General features: G+C 37.2%; 1 protein-coding gene across 6 annotated transcripts in view; it reads left to right on the top strand.

The window, feature by feature from the left end:
* LOC130239459 (spectrin beta chain, non-erythrocytic 1) overlaps window positions 1-18,212 on the top strand; it is a 114,361-nt gene extending 96,149 nt beyond the window's left edge. For 4 of the 6 annotated variants that reach the window (XM_056470668.1, XM_056470667.1, XM_056470669.1 and 1 more), the window contains 9 exons: window positions 2,316-4,163; window positions 5,557-5,613; window positions 5,693-5,773; window positions 5,918-6,004; window positions 6,165-6,256; window positions 7,182-7,267; window positions 9,833-10,072; window positions 14,481-14,576; window positions 17,338-18,212. In XM_056470668.1, the coding sequence (XP_056326643.1) occupies window positions 2,316-4,163; window positions 5,557-5,613; window positions 5,693-5,773; window positions 5,918-6,004; window positions 6,165-6,256; window positions 7,182-7,267; window positions 9,833-10,072; window positions 14,481-14,576; window positions 17,338-17,561 (2,811 nt within the window). In that variant the 3' untranslated portion in view covers window positions 17,562-18,212. The remainder of the gene's footprint in view (window positions 1-2,315; window positions 4,164-5,556; window positions 5,614-5,692; window positions 5,774-5,917; window positions 6,005-6,164; window positions 6,257-7,181; window positions 7,268-9,832; window positions 10,073-14,480; window positions 14,577-17,337) is intronic. The other 2 variants (XM_056470671.1, XM_056470670.1) reach the window with 1 other exon arrangement.
* Window positions 18,213-22,959: the final 4,747 nt, after the last annotated feature.

Below are 22,959 nucleotides of genomic sequence, written 5' to 3'. Positions count from 1 at the left end.
TTTAAGACGAGTGTTTTGAGTCTGTAAAGTTTCAGCTCAAAATACCCATCAGATCTTTTATTATACCTTTTTAAATCTGGGAAATTTGAGCTGTTTAGGACATTGTAGCTGTTTTTGTTGCCTGTGCCTTTAATGCAAATGAGCTGGTTCTCCCCACCCACCGTTCCCATGTGCATGTCAGAGCCATAGAGTTCACTCTGATGGGTGTAGCTTTCACCTGCTGCATCCCATGTAGATAAACAGCACAGTGACAGACAAGAATGATGCAGATCTCCCTTACTACATTAAGAACTTTCCCAACGGTTATTTGAAATATTTGTAGTGGAGTTAATTAAAGTCTTTCTTCAACGAGTCACACACAATGTCATTATAAAGTTTACACACATACACACACACACACATACACTACCTGACAAAAGTCTTGTCGTCTATCCCAGTTGTAAGAGCAAAAAATAGTAACTTGACTTCTAGTTGATCATTTGGAAAAGTGTCAGAAGGTGGATTTTTCCAATGAATCATCTGTTGAACTGCATCAATCATCACAAATACTGCAGAAGACCTACTGGAACACACATGGAGCCAAGATTCTCATAGAAATCAGTCAAGTTTGGTGAAGGAAATATCATGGTTTGGGGTTACATTTAGTATGGGGACGTGCGAGAGGTCTGCAGAGTGGATGATCAACATCAACAGCCTGAGGTATCAAGACATTTGTGCTGCCCATTACATTACAAACCACAGGAGAGGGCAAATTCTTCAGCAGGATAGCGCTCCTCGTACTTTAGCCTCCACATCAAAGCTCCGGAAAGCAAAGAAGGTCAAGGTGCTGCAGGATTGGCCAGCCCAGTCACCAGACATGAACATTATTGAGCATGTCTGGGAGATGAAAGAGGAGGCATTGAAAATGAATCTAAAGACTCTTGATGAACTCTGGGAGTCCTGCAAGAAGGCTTTCTTTGCCATTCCAGATGACTTTATTAATCAGTGATTTGAGTCATTGCAGAGATGTATGGATGCAGTCCTCCAAGCTCATGATGGAGTCAGACACAATATTCATTCTGTTTCCACTGCAGCATGACTTCATATTCTATACTGGACATTATTTCTGTTCAGTGACAAGACTTTTGTCTAAACAAAGTCAGACCTTACTGTCCTAATAAAATCATTAAAAATCAAGGCATGATCATGTTTTATTTTGGTAAATCAGCGTAATCTAGAGGCCTTTGCCTTCTGATACCAAATGATCAACTAGAAGTCAAGTTATTATCTGTTGTTCCTAAAACTTTGATAGGGAACAAGACTTTTGTCAGGTAGTGTATACTCATTTTATGTTAAATTTATTTAAATTTGTAAAAAAACAATAGTTAACTTTATCAATGTGTGTTGGAACAGCATTGTTTAGTCGTTCTTATAAATTTAAGTTTATTGAACATAAAACAATTAAGTTGTCCCAAAATAACTTATGATTTGTGTTGTTTCAATTAATTTTAAATAAGTAAAAAAAGTGTGCGTAAAAACTTGTTTTGCAATGCAAGCTGTAACGCAAAATTGCTGGTTTACTTTACAAAATGTGAAACTGTTTATTTAATTTGAATTCCAGTTGCTTAGTGTAAGCATTGAGGGAAAAGATGTTTCAGCATTTTCATTGCGTCTATCATTGCTGAGCGATGTCATCATTCATCGATAACAAATGTGAAGCAACATGTGTCTTGTGTTGTGTTTTGTGTGTTTTTTTGGGGTTAAAGGAATGCTTGGCTTGAGCCAGACACTTACAGAAGTGCTGTGTTCGGATACTAAAACACATTTATTTATGCAAATGATTATACAAATAATCATTTTTTTGACAGCAGTGTTGAGTTATGAATTGCACCGGCCATAAAAAGGATTTGGACACTTAAGCCACACTTCAGTACGGATGCCATTGCACAAGATAACAAATACTGATTTAAATCACATTTATTACAAAGAGAACACAAGCAAACCTCAAATGCACGGTCCAAAATGAAGACATTTGGGGGTTGTGAAATCATGTACACAATAAAGTTCATGTGTATGACTTCATATGCATTAAAAAAGACCAACAGATGTCTGCAATTTCCACATCATTTGATATTATTATTTAACGCGATGGCATTCATGCATTTTTATGTGACCAAAAACTTTTTAGGACCACAGCACATGAAATAATTAGCATGATGTATCTTTTAAAGACTAAACTTTGCAATGAAGTGTGATGCGTATGCATGCAAAACCTCTTTATGCATGAGAATGAAAAGCAAAATAACATCCTAAATGATCTTATCCTTGTGTTTTAGGTAAGTACTTACTTGCATGTTATGGAAAACAACATGGCAGTAGCTCCGGTGTATGAAAGTATGACGGTACCCCGAAACAAAGCCCCGAGGCCCTCTTCCTCCTCTCCCAGGACCTCTTCTTGTACGTCTCCATACTCTTCGCCATCCATAGAAGACAACAATGACTCTTCAGTTCACCTCCTGCCAAAAAGTGGCAACATCTCAATCTTCAGTAGCTTGAAGAGGAAGAGCAAGAAAGCGAAGAAGAAGAAAGATGACCGTAGACACACCATTCAGAAGATCATGGGTGAGGAGCAGTCAGAGGAAACAATTTCACCACCTGTAGGTGAACCAGTGATATACGATACACAAACTTGGCCCCTCAAGGAATGGAAAAGGCGTAAAAATGCAAGAAAACCAAACAGCGATGGGACTCAGGTCTTGGACTACATGAAGAACCCTTTGGTGAAAGATATTGATGAAGAATGCTCTGGAGAAGTTGGATCTACAGTTCAGGACACCTTACAGGTTCCCACCGAATCGCACACAAAAACCCATTGCAGATTTCTGTCTTTGGGCTCCGTTTTAAGCTTCGACTTGCCCAAGGATATGAGCCTTATCCCGAGCATTCAAGATGTGATCACTATTGGCCTTCCAGAGCAAAAGAAAGCAGACTCACATCAGCAGGACTCTCAGGTTGATCGTCCGACATCTCTGAGCACCTTTAAATTAACACGCTCGCCTCCAATGCAAAAAGAAGAGCCCAAACAAACTTCTCCAACTGAAGTAACTCTCAAGATTGATTGCAAGGACTCCAGAAAGATCAGTATTGACACCATATCATTTACCAAAGACACCTTTCCTCCTCCACCTTCCCCAGTAGTTGAAGACCTCTCAGTTGAGGAGAATCACCAATCATCACTGACCGATATCCTACAGAAACAATTTTGTGGGATCGGTTCTGTGCCCAACGCAATCTCCACTCAACTTAATAACCACTCTGTAAGTCCTCCAGAAGAGGCAACCCAAGAGATTAACTCCAATACATCTAGTGTTCTAGTTCACAACCCCATTGGACAAGTCTTTCATAAGCTAGTGAAGACCTCCAGAACTCAACAATTAAGTCCAAACCCAGCATCTCACGTTGTGTTGAGCTTCAGATCCAATGGAAGAGAGGACTCCGTGGACTCTGGTCACTCCAGCTCTGGGAGTTTCAAGTTAGGCACTGAGGGTCTGAATTTAGACTCCACAGAGTGTCCGATTTCCAAAAGGACCATTGCAAAGGTATCATCAATGGATGCAGGAGTCTCAAACAGGAACTTAGAGTTTTCTAAGGAGAAGAGCCTTAATTTATCTCTCAATGCAGAAGATACTGTCCATCCTGACCATCAGCAATTTGAGCAAGAAGAGGAGGAGCTTGAGGACATCTGGAACCAAACCAACAGCTGCCGAGAGAGTCTAAACTCTGACATCATGTATAACGGCTACCAGGGATTGCCAGCAACCTATTCTCCAGGCAAGCCCAGGGAATCTTCACCCAAAGAGCAAGCAGTACTCCATAGGAAGTTGGTCACTGCCTCAGCACCCAACCTTCTTGTGGCAGAGTTTAAACTGCCTTCATCTATCCAGACATTGGTTGCTTGTGGGAAACTGCAGAACTCAAAAGAAGAGAGGCAGATTTGGGATAAAGAGAACAGGAGGTCTTGGGCAGCATTTAGTGTACAGGAACAGGTGTATAAAGAGGTGACTGTTAATGAAACTGCTTCAGATCCTGTGAAACTGCCTGAAATAGAGGACCAGCAAAAGTATATCTACCATTATAGAGAGGAGGAGGAGGATGAGGAGGAGAAGGAAACAGGGTTTCTGAAGGTGAGGTCTACAAATTGGCAGTTTAACCTGTCAAACTCGGTTAGCTATACTTTAGGGCTTTTATTTAGAAAGTCAGGGGTGTCCAGTCCTGTTCCTGGACGGCTATAGTAAGCTCAGTTAAACACTCTTGAACCAAGGGCGTGTCTTCAATAGGGATGCACCGAATTTTGATGAACATATAAGTATCTGTATTAATATTGAGTTATTAAATACTTGTTTTTATTGTTATAATTTTTTAGCCTAATAAGTAAATTATCTGCTTGGTGTTTTAGCATGTTTTCTTTTGTTTTTGTAATTTAGCTCAGAAAAACGAATCCCCAATATATATCGGTATATTTCGGTTATCTGGTTATCGGCCAATAAAAGCTTGTTTTTGATCAAATTACCTGTCAGGTATTTCAATTGTCTACTAGATTTTTTTTTGTTGTCATTTTACAAAAACAAATCACATTAAGATATTAATGGGTATATTAATTACCCATATATATCGGTTAACTGCTTATGGGTCAATAAAAGCTTGTTTTTAATGTTGTCTCTATCAGTCTGATAAGGAAATAATCTGTCAGGTATTTTAGTTTTCTACTTAGTTTTTTTTGTAATTTTGCTAAAAAAAATTAATGTCAAGATTTATAGTAATCCCCTTAATATATCGGTTAATCCCCTATATATATCTGTTTTTCTGCCGATAAAAGCTTGTTCTTAAAGTTATTGTTAATAGGCTTGATAAGAAAATGATCTGTCAGAAATTTCAGATGTGCACCTCGTTTGTTTCCTGTTTGTTTTTGTAATTTTGCTCAAAATATTAATATCAATATGTATCGATAAAGAAATATCGGCTATTAACATTTCCATATCGGTGCATTCCTAGTCTTCAGAATTACAAGAAACTTACGGGAAGTATGTTGAGTCATGTTGGAGATAAACATTGGCCCTCCAGAACCTATTTAGCATCCCTGTTTTAAATAGTTGACTTGTTCTGCCTTCAGTATTGTAATTCACATTGGTAGGTATAGAATATCTGAGTTACAGTTGTGTGTTAGATGAAAAATGATGTTAGAACCCAATTGGAAACAATCATAATGGACCAACTTAGTTTACATTGATTCTGTGGACTTTACATTAAGAATAGAGAGAAAGCTTGCCATATAGTGCTACTCGGTTTGCTGTTTCATGATGTAACAGGCGACACTTCCCATCAGTTTCTGTGGGAGCAGAATGAACACAATAAAATACTCTTGGTTTTGTTGTACCGCTAAAAGCCAAAGTTGGAACTTCCCAAGAGAACAGAGGGAATTTTGTTGCCTTTAAATGAAGCTATGCCCATAGTTGTAATTATTTATTCATGCTTTTCATAGATTGGTTTTTAATCCACCAATGTCTTCTCTTTTCTCAGGACCAGTCCATGAGCCTTCTGTCTCTTCATATGGGATTGGATGACTCTGATATGCAAGTACGCAGAAATATAATTGCACATCACACCAGAACTGTGTATGAGTTTTAATCAGAAGTCATTTCATTTAATTTTTTAGAGTGGAAGACAAGAACTTGAACTGCCCTCTATGGAAGGAACACTGGAGAGAAAACACAAACTACAGCTTGGTGGAAAGAAGGTAAACATCACAATTACAGATAACGTTTGCTCACAGACCAAAACAATTGAGCTTTTTGTGTCAGTGTCTGCATGCTTTTTCTTGAGTCTTGGTTATTTTGGGGTTTCTCTTAATTCAACCAATAAGCTAAATGTGCTTTTCTAGGCACCATGCAGAGCGTGGAGTTCCTATCATGCTGTGCTGTACAAACACACAATATGTTTCTATCAGGACAGGAAGGATACACTCAAGGTAAAGCTTGAAGATTTTATTGTTCTGGCTTTGCAACTAAGAAGAAAGTGGTTTGTTCCTTTACCCTGACATCATTAGTTAAATTTACAAGGTTGAATTGTGATCAAATTACATTTAATGGTGGTTCAGGATGTTAGACAGTGTATTTGTGTCCTTATAGAGCTGTGTGACCAGCCTTCCTCTCAACCTAATTGGAGCGGTGTGTGAACCGTCGCCAGAGTACACCAAAAAACCCAACTGCTTCTACTTGAGGTACATGACCAACAGCTAAAAAGTGTTTTTATTTTGCACCAATTCACCCATAGTGAAGTTATTTTTGTTTTTGTCACTTCCTTGGAGGGTGGAAAGAATTTGAAACTACCCCTTCAGTGATACACTGTGAGCAGACATGCAGTTTTTACATCATTTCCTGTCAATAACAATTTGCCGCTCTGGTCAAGTTATGTTTACTTGGGTCAGTTTATTTGCGTATATACTACGGGCATGTTGAATGCTTGACAGCCTCTGATTTGCTGTTATATTCAGATAAACGCACAGATAAAGTAGTTCCAGCAAGTATTGACCGCATTACAGCCTCGTATCACTACGCTAAATGCTTTGAGTAATTTCACAGCTACAGCAGTCAGAAATCACATCAAAACGCAACAGAAGGCTTTGGATGAGGTGTGCAAGAAACTAGTGTTACACACGGGAGCAGTTTAAGGACAAAAACCTGACAAATGTCTTAAATACAACATCTGAACAGTGTATTTACCATAGTAAACCATAGTATAAGCAAAACAGTTGTCCTCGGATGTGCATGATTTTTCTAATAATGCATCGGCTGAGTTACTCGTTACTTACTAAATGGATAGTTCACCCAAAAATAATAATAATATGTTCTCAGCCCCAGGTCATGTAGGTGTCCTTTTTGTTCTTGAAATAATTTTACCTGGCTTAAAGACGAGGCTTGTTTTACAACTTTCTCTCAGATCAAATTGTTTTATCATTTTCTCTAAAATCAGCCAATCAGCAGTAAGGGGCGTGTCTAGTAACCATAGAGGAGATTTCAATAAGGGGACGAGATGTTGTTGGGTTATATCATCATCATTTGGCAAAATTTACTTTAATAAAAAGCACCTTTATTAATTTTCCACCTTTATTAATACACTGCTAAATAACTCTCTTTTTCTCTTAGATTGCGTGATGGATCTGAATATCTGCTCAGTGCCTCCTCCCGCTTTATGATGAAGAAATGGATCTTAAGAATCCAAGCACACACTGGTATTGTATCACTATTCATTTGTTTGTCTTTTATTAAGTTTTCATGCTGCATTTGAAGGTGTGGTATGTACGTTTTTGACTTTTCTAAAGCAGGGGTTTTCAAACTGTGGGTCGCACAGTGAGGAAAGGTGGGTCGCGCAAAGTCACTTAGCGCAAAGTCACTTAAACCAATTCAATTCAATTCACCTTTATTTGTATAGCGCTTTTACAATGTAGATTGTGTCTAAGCAGCCTCAAATAAAAAGTCATAGTAAATAGGAACAGTGTAGTTCAGTTTGTAATGTTTAAGTTCAGTTTAGCTCAGTTCAGTGTGGTTTAATAATCACTACTGAGAGTCCAAACACTGAAGAGCAAATACTGAAAACCAGTACGATAATGAGCGAGCGACTCTTTAGAGACGATTCTGTTTTTCAAATGAATCATTTAAGTTAGAACACATGAGCTGAAACAGTCTGAATCAGCATTCATTGAATGACTGAGCCCGATTCATTTGTGTTGAACTGTCGTGTGTCTACGTCAGTAACGTACAGCATTCATGACAGCAGCCGCAAAGCATTTGATAAAATGGAAAAGTTGACAACAAAACATTCTGCATATGTCAACAAAGATCGATCATATTTAAAAAAAGTATCTTCGTCAGCAAAAAATGATAACAGGTAAAGCCAGCATCCCACAACAGCACTTCGAGCTTCATCTTAGCTGAAATAAAACACACACACCATAGGAGAGGAGCTTCTGTTACCGGCCTGCATATGTATCGTTAAGGATATGCTCAGTAAAGATGCAGCAGTAAAGATAGCTAAAGTTTCTCTTTCTGATAATACTGTACAATGGCGCACCGAGGAAATGTCTTCTGATATACGCGATCAAACAAGTGAAAAAATCTGCAATAGTGCTGCATTTGCAGTACATTGACAGCACAGATGTTGCAAAAAGTGCATAGTTGCTGGTTTATGTCAGGTACATTGACTCCACTGATATTGTTGACATCATTTTTTTTATTTTGCAAAGAACTAAAAGAACGGACAGGAGCCGATATTTTCAACTGCTTGGATGGATACAGTACATAAGGGCTTCCAGTGGGAGTACTAAGTACTAAAGCCTGGTTTATACTTCTGCGTCAAGTGATCGGCGAGACCCATGGCGCATGCAACGCGCGTAGCTGAGAATTCATACTTCTATCTCTGGTGCTCTGCAATAACACTTCTGAAACAATAGCTGACACTCCACACTTGTAAACACTCGTTGCATCTGGCTCGCATCTCTCATCTCCGCCCACACTCGTGAGCGCTACCAAGCCGACCAATCACAGAGCTTGCGCTATGCGTCGTTGCGACATGTAGTTACATTTTTTGAGAGGTACGCATTAACAGAAGCAGAATTAGCAGAAGTACAAATCAGCCTTAACTCAGTACTCAGTTATTCCTCTTACAAATTTAGCATCTTAACACAACTGTGTTTCTCAAAAGACCTTCAGTATTTCAATCAACTATAAATTTCATTCTTATTAAGCAAATTAATGACTGCTCTGTAAATGAGTTTATCCATTTTTCCATATTAAGATATTATGGTGGGTCCTGAGATTGACTTGTCTCGGTGGGTCCCAGAATGAAAAAGTTTGGCAACCCCTGTTCTAAAGCATGCTTGCAGATATTTGAGATGCATCCTAAGTGGACATACTTGCTTATCTGTAAAACAATGCTAAAGTCAGTTATCTCTTTTGATAATGTGCGATTCGTGTCAGAATGTCGGTTTTTGTTTTGGTCTCTATAACCAGCCCACTGCAAGTTTACCCAGTTATGTTTCAGCACTTCGGGTTGCCTTGGTGGAAAACATTGTATTTTTCAAGCCATTTTAAGTGTGTGCGTGTGCAGCCAAAAAAATGCAAATTCTAGAGCAGTGTTCCCCAACCCTGTTCCTGAAGGCACACCAACAGTACACATTTTCAACCTCTCCCTAATCAAACACACCTGAATCAACTCATCAGAAGATTAGAAGAGACTCCAAAACCTGAAGTTAATGGGTCAAATAAGGGAGACATTCAATTATGTACTGTTGGTGTGCCTCCAGGAACAGGGTTGGGAAACACTGGTGTAGAGGATAGTAGCAGCCTCTGAAATGAGAAGCAGATTCAGAGTTATAAAAATCCACATGAGGTGGTTTTAATTAGTGAATGATACAAGTATTAAAGACGTAAACATTTACTGAGCAGCTTAAAATGTAAGGCTCGATCTTCCTTCAGGCACGCTTGCTCCTGTTTGAGTTGTCAATCTGGCAACCTGCATGTGCACCATGTAATTGTCGGAGGGTCAGGGTGAAAATAAAACCCTTCAATATATTGAATTTGGACTGCAATACCTAGTAAAACCATTAGGTGTCAATCCTACATACTGTTTGTGTCATCAATCTGGCAACCTGTGTGTGCGTTGTCATTGGAGGGTCCAGGTGAAAAAAAAAAACTCCAATATTGTGAATTTGGACTGCAATACCTCGTTCAACCACTAGGTGTTAATCATACATACTGCACATTTAAGTCATCTTAAAACCTCCTCTATCTCTCTGCAGCTTCTGGTGGTTGTGTATCAGCACGTCACGGCTCTTCAGCGACGCTCTCCAGATATTCTCCTGCTATCTCCTGCTGTCAGTGTGCAGATAAATGTCTCTGCTCCATGAGGAATTATGTCAGCACCACCGTTTTAGCACAGAGTCAGCAAAACTCTGGCCGAACCAAGGAGATCATCGTCCACACCACTGACCGTCACCAGGATCTGTCCTTTAACTCCTGCTCTAATGCTGGTCATTGTGGTAAGACTTGTGGTCTGATTTAATTAATACCATACAGTAAACTAATACGTTATTATTATTCTTTCATTAATTCATTTTCCTTTTGGCTCACTCCCCTTATTAATCTGGGGTCGCCACAGTGGAATGAACCACCAACTTATCCAGCACATGTTTTACGCAACGGATGCCCTTCCAGCCACAACCCAACACTCCATACACACTCATTCACACACACACACACACACACACACACACACACACACACACACACACACACACACACATACACTATGGACAATTTAGCTTATTCATTTCACCTATTCCACATGTCTTTGGACTGTGGGGGAAACGGGAGCACCCGGAAGAAGCCCAAGCCAACACAGGGAGCACATGCAAACTCCACACAGAAATGCCAACTGACCAGCCGGGGCTCGAACCAGCAACCCTGATACCCCTGTTATTATTAATATTATATTATATTATAAAATTAATATTATTATAACTTAAAAGCAGTTTTAACACATTTTATCATGTTTTTAATATTTTTTAAGCACTTTGAATTACCATTGTGTACTACTAACAGTAATAAGGGGAGTTTTTCCAGATAGTCTTACTAAGCAATGATTAGCAAAATTGAGACAACAGTGAAGTGGAATTATTATATTATATTATATTATATTATATTATATTATATTATATTATATTATATTATATTGTTTTATTTTATTTCATTTCTTTATTTTATTTCAGGTTATATTCAATTGAATATTTTTTTTTATTTATCTGTGGAAATTTTATTTTATTTTATTTTATTTTATTTTATTTTATTTTATTTTATTTTATTTTATTTTATTTTATTTTATTTTATTTTATTTTATTTTATTTTATTAACAGACAGATTAAGGAAAATATGCATATATGATACTTTTACCAAACAATGAGTGGCAAAGTTGAGACGAGTGAATTTATTTTATATTATATTATGTTGTTTCATTGAATTTCTTTATTTAATATAAATTTGTATTTAATTTAATTATGCTTTAAATGTAATTTAATAGAATTTTATTGCAGTTTATAAGAAGACTTTGATTTTATATACATATATATATATATATATATATATATATATATATATATATATATATATATATATATATATATATATATATATATATATATATATATTTTTTTTTTTTTTTTTTTTTTTTTATGAATAGACTGATGAAGGAAAATTCAACAACGAAGTGGATTTAATTTTTTTATATTTATATTATTTTGTTTTATTTTAATTTTATATGTTAGTTGATTTACTTTTATCTTATTGCAGTTTATGAATATAGTGTGGAATTTTTATTTTATTTTATTTTATGAATAGACTAATAAAGGAAAATATGCACATGATACTTTTATTAAACAATGAGTGGCAAAATTGAGAATAGTGAAGTGGAATTTTTTCTTTTTATTATTATTGTTATTTTTATTATTTTATGAACAGACTGATAAAGGAAAATACAGCAATGAAGTGGATTTTTTTATTTTATATTATTTAGTTTTATTTAATTACAATTCTTATTTTATTTTATTATTTTATTTTATTGCAGATTATGAACAGAATGATAAAAGAAAATATGCAAAATAAAATTTTCACCATGAAATGATTTTAAACAAACAGTAATAATGTGAAATATTACCAAAACAAAAAGTGCACAAAAATGCAGCTTAAATTTAATTTAGAAAAAACATAATTTATCTGAGATACATATTTACATTATTCAATTTATTTAGACAGATTTTTATAAATTACTGTCATTTATTTACATATACTCATTATAATAGTGTTTCATAATGCTTCAATTATAAGTTTACTAAAAAAATATGGCTTTATAAACACATCATTTATAATAAATGTGTATAAATTTAGATGTTTCCTCCATAAGTAGCTTTCATGTATTACTTATTTTAGTTTTGACTGAGATCTTTTTTCAATTATGCACATTAAAATTATTAATCAGTCATTTGTGGCTCAGTAAAAAACGAAGTTTATGAATATCTAATTTTTAATAAAAATATGCTATTATAGTGTATTTAAAAGCATACTTGAGATAAATTTAGCTTTACATTTGACAGTTTGAGTGTCTTCCTCAACACTGACCACCAATATAGACCACATATAAATAATGAGCAAGTGTAGATGTCCATCAGAGGGCAGTAGAGGACTCTCTTATAGAAATATTCAGTTATATTTTAGATTAGATTAGATACAACTTTATTGTCATTACAAATGCACAAGTACAAGGCACTGAAATTCAGTTCAGGTTTAACCAGGAGTGCAACAGCAGCATGTGCAGGATATAGCTATAATTTATAAAGTGCAATTATAGAAAAACTAAGGTGATATTTACAGATGGATATACTATGAACAGTATATACAAGTCTTATTAACTGAAATCCGTGATTTATGAATAAATGAATATACTGTACAGGTTGCTATTAATAATCATGGATATGAAAATAGATAATATGCAGCTTGTTATTGGCTATAAACAGGAATTACATATAGATCTGTAGATATGTATATCATACATTTACAGATGTATATGTACAGTGGGTATGTATGTTTACCAATGGGAATGTGCAGTGTAGTGCAATGATTATGGGCTATATTACGTGTGAAATATGAAATAGTTTTATTTAATTACAATTATCAATAATTTAAATAAAAACAAGAGGCAGCACGGTGGCTCAGTGGTTATTACTGTCGCCTCACAGCAAGAGGGTCGCTGGTTCTGTGTGGAATGTGCATGTTTTCCCCGTGTTGCTGTGGGTTTGCTCCGGTTTCCCCCACAGTCCAAACACATGTGCTATAGGTGAATTGAATAAGCTAAATTGGCCATAGTATATTGTGTGTGTGTGTGTGTGTGTGCGTGCGTGTGCGTGTGTGTGTGTGTGTGTGTGTGTGAATGAGAGTGTATGGGTGTTTCCAAGTACTGGGTTCCGGCTGGAGGGGCATCTGTTGCGTAAAACGTATGCTGGAGTAGTTGGCGGTTCATTCCACTGTGGTTACCTCTGAAACAGAGACTAAGAAAAATGAAGGAATAAAAACAATTCAAATTGAGATTGTTTTGTCATATTTTAAAGGGCACCTATGGTGAAAAATCTACTTTTCAAGCTGTTTGGACAGACATGTGTGTAGGTATAGTGTATAGACCATCATATTGGGCTAATATAAACACACTCAGTCCTTTTTTTTTTTCAATTTAAAAACGGTGGACCAATTGGAGCGGTTTTTAGATCGACCGCAACTTGACGTAGGACTACGGTCCCCCCGCCCACCAATATTGATTGACAGGCGCGCATCACCATATCATCAGTTTGTTGTTTCACGTCCGCCATTGAGTCAAAGCGATATCACTAAAAGAACACCCTTGCTCTATTTTTAGATGTAAGGCTCATTGGGCTCAACACCAGATCAACATTTACCACATGATCTCTTAGGTGGGTTTGCACACATGTGTACTTTTCATTGCGTCTTCCTTAAACTTCAGCCGTTTGCATTTCTCACGGTCACAGAAGCCTCACGTGTGCGTCCCTTCATTGGAAATAAAATAACGAACTTGCCTGCAGGTCGCACACCAGATGCGCACTCACACTCTGCAATGCGCAGCGCCATGCAATTTAGAATTCTAAACATAGGTTTCAAGTCGGCGGCTGTCCGCAGCGCCCAGCCACCACTCAGGACACTGTTCATACTTCTGTCACGCCACAAAGCGCCATCTGAATAGTTTCATTTTAAATAGCATGTGAATGTGGCTCTGAACGGCGCATCCGTAGCCTCAGTCAAAGTTAATTCAGTGTGCGTGGTTTATAGTCTCGGTGTACAAGCTCTACACTTTAAACTAGCACACAGTTGGCTGTAAAACTATACAAAGACTCAAATGATTTTGTACTCTCTGCTTGGTCTGTGTCCGAGTCGTAAACGTACGTCTGAATGCGGATCCTCTCACTCATGTTGCTTCTCTCTGTCTGCCTGTCTGTTGCCATACACAGAGCGGGGGAGCTCTTGGCTCCGCCCCCTTGTTACGTTGGGCAGGAAGTCGAAACTAATTTACATGTGAAGCAACACACCCCTAAATCAGCGAACTGTGGACACGCCACCAACATGACACTTTTGAACACATTATAATAAAAAATCTGAACTGTGTTTTAAACTGAACCTAAACTGGCACACTCAGAAGAACCATAATATTAATATTACATCTTAAAAAAGGAGTAAACTAGGTGCCCTTTAAGCTCCATCCTCTCTCATTTGTCTGCTGTCAGCTCTATTTCTGGAGTTTTTCCACATTATTTATCACCTGCAGTGTTTGTTACTCACGTCTGCTGTCTGCAAATGCCGAATGATTCATGTTCTGTGTGTTTCTCTGTGTAGACGATGACTTTGAGTCTGTGAGACAGAATATGTCCTCCGTGTCCACTACTCAGGACTGGACGAGTGAAAAGAGACGCTCGCACTCCTTTACCTCAGGTACACACACACACAAACAGCAGCCTTAGGAGCAAATTACACTGAATGTGCATTTCTGTTCTGAGAATGTGAGGCACACCACAGTTGATGTATACTAAATATTTTGTGCAAATTAATGAGGGAAGAATAATGACACACCTTAATGTCTTACAAAAAATCTCCCACCACAGGAAGTGGCATCACTTAGAGCAAGTCACATGCTTTTTCTATCAGTGCTTAGCTGATTGTTCTGCCTTTTGATGGATAGACAGACAGACAGACAGACAGACAGACAGACAGACCGACCGACCGACCGATAGATACTGTAGACGAACAGACAGACAGACAGACAGACAGACAGATAGACCGACCGACCGATAGATACTGTAGACAGACAGACAGACAGACAGACAGACAGACAGACCGACCGACCGATGGATACTGTAGACAGACAGACAGACAGACAGACAGACAGACAGACAGACAGACAGACAGACAGACAGACCGACCGACCGATAGATACTGTAGACAGACAGACAGACAGACCGACCGACCGATAGATACTGTAGACAGACAGACAGACAGACCGACCGACCGATGGATACTGTAGACAGACAGACAGACAGACAGACAGACAGACAGACAGACAGACAGACAGACAGACAGACAGATAGATAGATAGATAGATAGATAGATAGATAGATAGATAGATAGATAGATAGATAGATAGATAGATAGATAGACAGATAGACAGACAGACATATAAACTGACCGACCGATAGATACTGTAGACAGACAGACAGACAGACCGACCGACCGATAGATACTTTAGACAGACAGAAAGATAGATAGATAGATAGATAGATAGATAGATAGATAGACAGACAGACAGACAGACAGACAGACAGACAGACAGACAGACCGATAGATACTGTAGACAGAAAGACAGACCGACCGATAGATAGATACTGTAGACAGATAGACAGATAGATAGACAGACAGACAGACAGACAGCCAGATAGACCGACCGACCAATAGATACTGTAGACGGACAGACAGACAGACCGACCGATAGATACTGTATACAGACAGACAGACAGAGAGACAGACCGACCGATAGATACTGTAGACAGACAGATAGATAGATAGATTAACAGACAGACAGACCGACCGATAGATACTGTAGACAGACAGATAGATAGATAGATTAACAGACAGACAGACCGACTGATAGATACTGTAGACAGACAGACAGACAAACAGACCGACCGATAGATACTGTAGATGGACAGACAGACAGACAGACAGACAGACAGAAAGACAGATAGACAGACAGACAGACAAACAGACCGACCGACCGACCGATACTGTAGACAGACAGACAGACAGACCGATAGATACTGTAGACAGAAAGACAGACCGACCGATAGATAGATACTGTAGACAGACAGACAGATAGACAGATAGATAGACAGACAGACAGACAGACAGACAGCCAGATAGACCGACCGACCGATAGATACTGTAGACGGACGGACAGACAGACAGACAGACAGACCGACCGATAGATACTGTATACAGACAGACAGACAGACAGACAGACAGACAGACCGACCGATAGATACTGTAGACAGACAGATAGATAGATAGATTAACAGACAGACAGACAGACCGATAGATACTGTAGACAGACAGATAGACAAACAGACCGACCGATAGATACTGTAGATGGACAGACAGACAGACAGACAGACAGACAGACAGACAGACAGATAGATAGATAGATAGATAGATAGATAGATAGATAGACAGACAGACAGACAGACAGACAGACAGACAGACCGACCGATAGATACTGTACACAGACATACAGACAAACAGACAGATTGATAGATAGATAGATAGATAGATAGATAGATAGATAGATAGATAGATAGATAGATAGATAGATAGATAGATAGATAGATAGATAGATAGATAGATAGATAGATAGATAGATAGATAGATAGTTAGATAGATAGAGACAGACAGACAGACAGACAGACAGACAGACAGACAGACAGACAGACAGACAGACAGACAGACAGACAGACAGACAGACAGACAGACAGACAGATAGATAGATAGATAGATAGATAGATAGATAGATAGATAGATAGATAGATACAGACAGACAGACAGAAAGACAGACAGACAGACAGACAGATAGATAGATAGATAGATACTATAGATAGATAGATAGATAGATAGATAGATAGATACAGACAGACAGACAGAAAGATAGACAGACAGACAGACAGACAGACAGACAGACAGATAGATAGATAGATAGACAGACAGACAGACAGACAGACAGACAGATAGATAGAGACCGACGGACGGATGGACGGACGGACGGACGGACGGACGGACGGATGGATGGATGGATGGACGAATGGATGGTCATCGGTCATCGTCTTATTATCTTTTGGGAGAAACCTGTGTCATTTACTGTCAAACACAAACAATAAATAAATAAAAAATGACCCATACAGACAGGTCTTTTATTAATCAGTGTCTTGTAATAGTATAATATTCTTATATTGCATTCACATCAATGCATTTACCAGACAGTTTCATCAAAAGTGAATCATATAGCTGTGAAATGATGAGTGCACATCAAACATGCCATCCTGTTCATGCATTTTGAGAATTATGACCTACAGGAATGCTGTCTGTGCTTTATATGAAACATTGTGCAGAACTTACATCCATAACAGCTTTTTAACGTCTCCACACGCAGCCACATATCAGAGGATCAAGCCTGTGGCGCCTCCTCCAGGCCGCGTGGAGAACAGCAGCTCCAGCTACTCTGTTACTTTATTCATCGGTGAGCGAGAGACATCACCGGTGATCTGTAAAAACAGAAAGGAATCATGCTCTGATCTGCCCATCACCAGCTACTCCAGTCTCCCCCGACACAGAAACAAATCCGTCTTCAGGAAGTTCTTCGGGATGAAGGAGTGATACTCTGATCTGACGGACATGTGCAGGACACACGTTCAACACTCTGTTCTCAATAACTCTTATTTATAGACGAGATGGGAGAAACAGTGCTTTTGTACTTTTATAGTAAATGAGATCTTGTGTGGTTGCTCATATAGAAATCTGATATATGGAAATATGTGCTAATCACATACAGTAGAAGTCAGAAATATGCACCCTCCTGTGAATTTTGTTTTTATTTGTCAAATATTTCCCAAATGATGTTGAACAGATTCAGGAAATTTTCACAGTATTTCCTATAATATTGTTTCTTCTGGAGAAAGTCTTATTTGTTTTATTTCTGCTAGAATAAAGGCAGTTTTTAATTGTTTAAAGCCATTTTAAGGTCAAAATTATTAGCCTCCTTAAGCAATATTTGTTTTGCATTGTCTCCAGAACAAACCACTGTTATACAATGACTTGCCTAATTACCCTAACTTTACCCTAATTAACCTAGTTAAGCCTTTAAATGTCACTTTAAGCTGTATAGAAGTGTCTTGAAAAAATATCTAGTCAAATATTATAGACTGTCATCATGACAAAGATAAAATAAATCAGTTATTAGAGATGAATTATTAAAACTATTATGTGCAGAAATGTGTTGAAGAAATCTTCTCTCTGCTAAACAGAAATTGGGGAATAAAATAAACGGGGGGGGGGGGGGGGGGGGGGGGGGGCTAATAAATCTGGCTTCAACTATATATGACATACAAGTTCAATTGTTAATTTCACCTTAACCGTATAAAATATATGCAACATTTCAAAATATTGCTAAATGGATATTTCATTTATAGTTTTTAATCATCGTAATAATAAATATGTACATATATGTTCAAATATATTAGATAAAAGCATATATGTTTATATATTGCCATGTATTAACAAACATTTAAGATTATAGCTAATATATGTATAATTATATGTATAATTACAATGGTTAAAAAAATTATATAAACAGACTAAAATATTTTGAAATACATGTTGCATATATACAGTAGAAGTCAGAATTATTAGCCCCCCTTTGAATTTTGTTTCTTTTTTAAATGTTTCCCAAATGATGTTTAACAGAGCACGGAAATGTTCACAGTATGTCTGATAATATTTTTTCTTCTGGAGAAAGTCTTATTTGTTTTATTTCGGCTAGAATAAAAGCAGTCTTTAATTTTTTAAAGACCATTTTAAGGTCAATTATTAGCCCCTTTAAGCTATATTTTCTTCGATAGTCTACAGAACAAACCATCATTATACAATAACTTGCCTAATTACCCTAACCTGCCTAGTTAACATAATTAACCTAATTAAGCCTTTAAATGTCACTTTAAGCTGTATAGAAGTGTCTTGAAGAATATCTAGTCTAATATTATTTACTGTCATCATGACAAAGATAAAATAAATCAGTTATTAGAGATGAGTTACTAAACTGTTATGTTTACAGATGTGTTTAAAATCTTCTCTCCGTTAAACAGAAATTGGGGAAAAAATAAACAGGGGGGCTAATAATTCTGACCTCAGCTGTATCATGTGAAATTTTCCAAATCATCTATGTAAAAAAATGAATGTTATATTTGTAATTTGCATGTATTTCCATATATCAGCTTTCTATATGTGTGTGTTGCAAACTGTGTGATATTCACTATTTCCACTTTTGATATCAGACTAATGATCCATCATTTACTCACCCTCACACGCTCATACTCTTTCCTCGCCAAACATTTTTTAAGTTGTCAGTCATTGTCAGCATTCTGATGCAATTTTTAACTAAATTAGAATGTTTTCTGCTACACTGTAAAAATACTGGCTTTTACCTTGTCATTTGACCTTATATTACATTACACTGACTTAATGGGGGGGGGGGTCTCTCCACACCACCACCAGTGTGCTGAATCCACTTGGATGACAGCTCCACAGGACAACAGCGCCAGTGCTTCACCACACACCAGCTATAGGTGGAGTGGAGAGACAGTGATAGGGCCAATTTGGTGGATGGGGATGATTTGAAGGCCATGATGGAGGGTATTTGGCCAGGACAACAGGGGTTTTTTACGAGAAGTGCCATGGGATTTTTAATCAGGACCTCGGTTTAACGTCTCATCCGAAAGACGGCACTCATTGACAGTATAGTTTCCCCTTCACTTTACTGGGGCATTAGGACTCACAGAGAGCACAGGTTGAGCGCCCCCTTCTGGCCTCTCTAACACCACTTCCAAAAGCAGCCTAGTTTTCCCATGTGGTCTTCCATCCAGATACTGACCAGGCTCAGCCCTGCTTAGCTTCAGTGAGTAACCGGTCTTGTTCTGCAGGGTGGTATGACAGCTTGTGTAACTCATAAAATTAAGTTGTAACATGATTAACTTAGTTTATTAAGTCACAATTAACAATTTACAATCAGTTGGCATTTCTGTGTGGAGTTTGCATGTTCTTCCTGTGTTGGTGTGGGTGCTCCGGTTTCCCCCACAGTCCAAACACATGCACTATAGGGGAATTGGATGAACTAAATTGGCCGAAGTGAGTGTGTGTGTGAATGTGAGCGTGTATGGGTGTTTCCCAGTACTGGGTTGCAGCTGGAAGGGCATCTGCTGTGTAAAACATATACTGGAATAGTTGGCGGTTCATTCCGCTGTGGCGACCCCAGATAAATAAGGGACTAAGCATTTTTTTCTATGTGGTCATGGTTTATCACAACTTGAATGCTGATACGTTTCATCAAAAATGCAACGTTTTTGACCAAAAACTGAGAAAAAAATGTTTGTTTGTTTTTTAAGATAAATAAAAATCCAAAATCTTGCAAGAAAAATAAAGAGAAAGTTTTGTTTGTTTTAAATTACACACATTTTTCTCTATTTTTGGTCAGAAATGTTGTATATTATACAATATACACACCGTTCATAACCCCGCAGTGCATTGTGGGATTGATCAAGTGCACTTTAGAATGTCCACTATAATTTCGGACACCACTACAGATGAATGCACCCTCAAATAGTGCACTATTTAGGGTATATTGGGTGCTTTGAGATACAGCCCTGCTCCATCATCACACCTGGAGCTCAGCAGTAATCCCTCATGATCTGCCTCAGGTGTGTTTAATTAAGATGGCAGAAAGTGCTTCAGAAATTGAGCTAAACAACAACAGAGGAAAGCTGTTTGAGTGTGGATGAAGACGAGGGTGAGTAAATGAAAAATCACGGTTCATTCATGTATTAGTTTCTCTTAAAGGGACAGTTCACCTTAAAATTGACTCCAAAACTGTTTCTTTCTTCTGTTGAGCAAAATTGAAGATATACTGGGGTAAAACAGCCATTGACTTCCATCGTGTTTCTTGTCCTGACTATGGATGTTTTTTTCCCCCAACATTCTTCAGAATATCTTCCTTTGTGTTCTACATAAGAAAGAAACTCGTAAACATTTACAACCACTCTAGTATGAGGACATACTCATCTTTATGTGTACTGTCTCTTTAAGTCATGCTGAATTGTGCTTGTTTGGCTGATGTGTTGTAAGGTTTGCTGTGGATGTAATGATCAAATTCTGCTTTATCAATCTATTGATATGAGAAGTTGTGTTATATCTAATGTCTTTATTATTCCAGCCATATTCCATGTTTTTGCTTCATGTACGTTCTGCTTTTTGGCCTGAATTGCAATGTATTTTCACCTGTGTGTAGTCTTTGTTTAGTTTTCCTGATGTTTTGGCACATATGTTGTTGTTTTTTCTGCTTCGTGTTCTGTGTGGCCTTTGGTTCGGCCCAAAAATGAAAAATACTGTCTGTTGATTGACATTGATGATTTGTTTGTGGGGTAAACTTTCCTTTTTAATGAGCATTTCCAGACTAAACATTCGTGTATTTAATCTTTTTGTATGTAAATCAATGCAGTGTGAATTTCAGAAGGATGTTATCTCTGTATTATAAGTGATGTGGCATGAATGTTTGACCTTATTTTTTACACCACTGTTTATGCATTGTTTTAGCTGATTCACAATGGAAGACATTTGATATGTTCCTTTATTTTTAAGTATTTCGATTGTGCCTTAAGTACTGTCATTTATAAAGATTACAGCAGTGTGAATGAGCATGTACAGTAGTTGTGTGGTTCGTACACTTTGCAGAGCAGAAACACTGCACAGGTGATCTTATTTTGAGTCATGTGATTTTAAGGGTTTCAAAAATCTTGAAGAATAACTATAGTTTTGCACACAACATTGGTTTTATATTAAATGTCATAAATGTTTTTTTTTTACCAATAGGAAAATGTAGATTTTTTTTTAATCTTTTTTTTTTTCATTTTTATTATAATTTTATTTTTAATTTATATTTTAATTTATTTTTTATTTATTTTCATTTTTTTTAATATTATTAAAATATATATATTTTCATATAAAATAAATATATACATGTTTATTATATTTTTATTTATTTTTGAATATTTATTTATTTTTTATTATTACAATTTCTATTCTCATTCGTGTCCAGCGGGAGGCATTTTAATGACCACAGAAGAGTCTTTTGTGAAAGTCCTTGACACTTCTCAATATTATTTGATTTCATTATGTGCATCTGGGGTCAGACATTTAATCCCTGTTCTGTATAGTGCATTGAAACCTAGTGCAGTATGCGTAATTTAATTGGGTTAATATAACTACACAATACAAAAAAAAGCTTTTATTACTTGGTTTTTGTCATGTTTTTAATGAAAATATCTAAAAAAAAAAAAAAAAAAAAGTAAAAATCTTTTCAGAAGTAATGAGTCAAAATTAGGTGAGTTTTTTTTCCTTAAAACGAGCAAAATAATCCGTCAGTTTGGTAAACAAATTAAGGTAAGATTATTTTGCTTGGTTTAGAAAAAACTCACTTAATTTGAGAGGGGTCTGGATGCAGACCTAGGGCGTGGATTACTCAATTAGCTGGATTTGGTTATTGACGATTTGACATAATCCAGGATTGTTTCGTTCTTCAAAACTCATGCGAGAGTTGTTGTCATAGCAACAGGCCTGGAAGCTGAAACCTACTCAGGAGCGGCGGCTTGTTTCATATTAACAGGATTAGTTCGGGTCATTTCAAGCAAAGGTAAAAGTGAAAGTATGTACTTAATGCTAATATTTTCTTGCAGTAGTAACCTAAAGGGTATATGCACTGGAGAAAATAGTGTGCGTGTCTGTATATATGTGTATATAAATGAGCAATATCACACGAGTAACAGTGCGATGTGGCTGTATATCGGCAGTGGTGGGAGGCATGCGTTGACTCGAGACTGCAGGCCGAGTGCCTTAGTGTCCCAGCAATGACGATATAATATACAGCAATAGTGCACTGCTACACGTGTGATCTTGTGTCTGTACAACAGTTTGACGACACAATTGTGTATATAAAAAAAGAAAATCAAAC

Source organism: Danio aesculapii, chromosome 13 (assembly GCF_903798145.1).
Source record: "Danio aesculapii chromosome 13, fDanAes4.1, whole genome shotgun sequence".
NCBI classification, from domain to species: Eukaryota; Metazoa; Chordata; class Actinopteri; order Cypriniformes; family Danionidae; genus Danio; species Danio aesculapii.
This window is presented reverse-complemented; position numbering and strand designations above follow the sequence as displayed.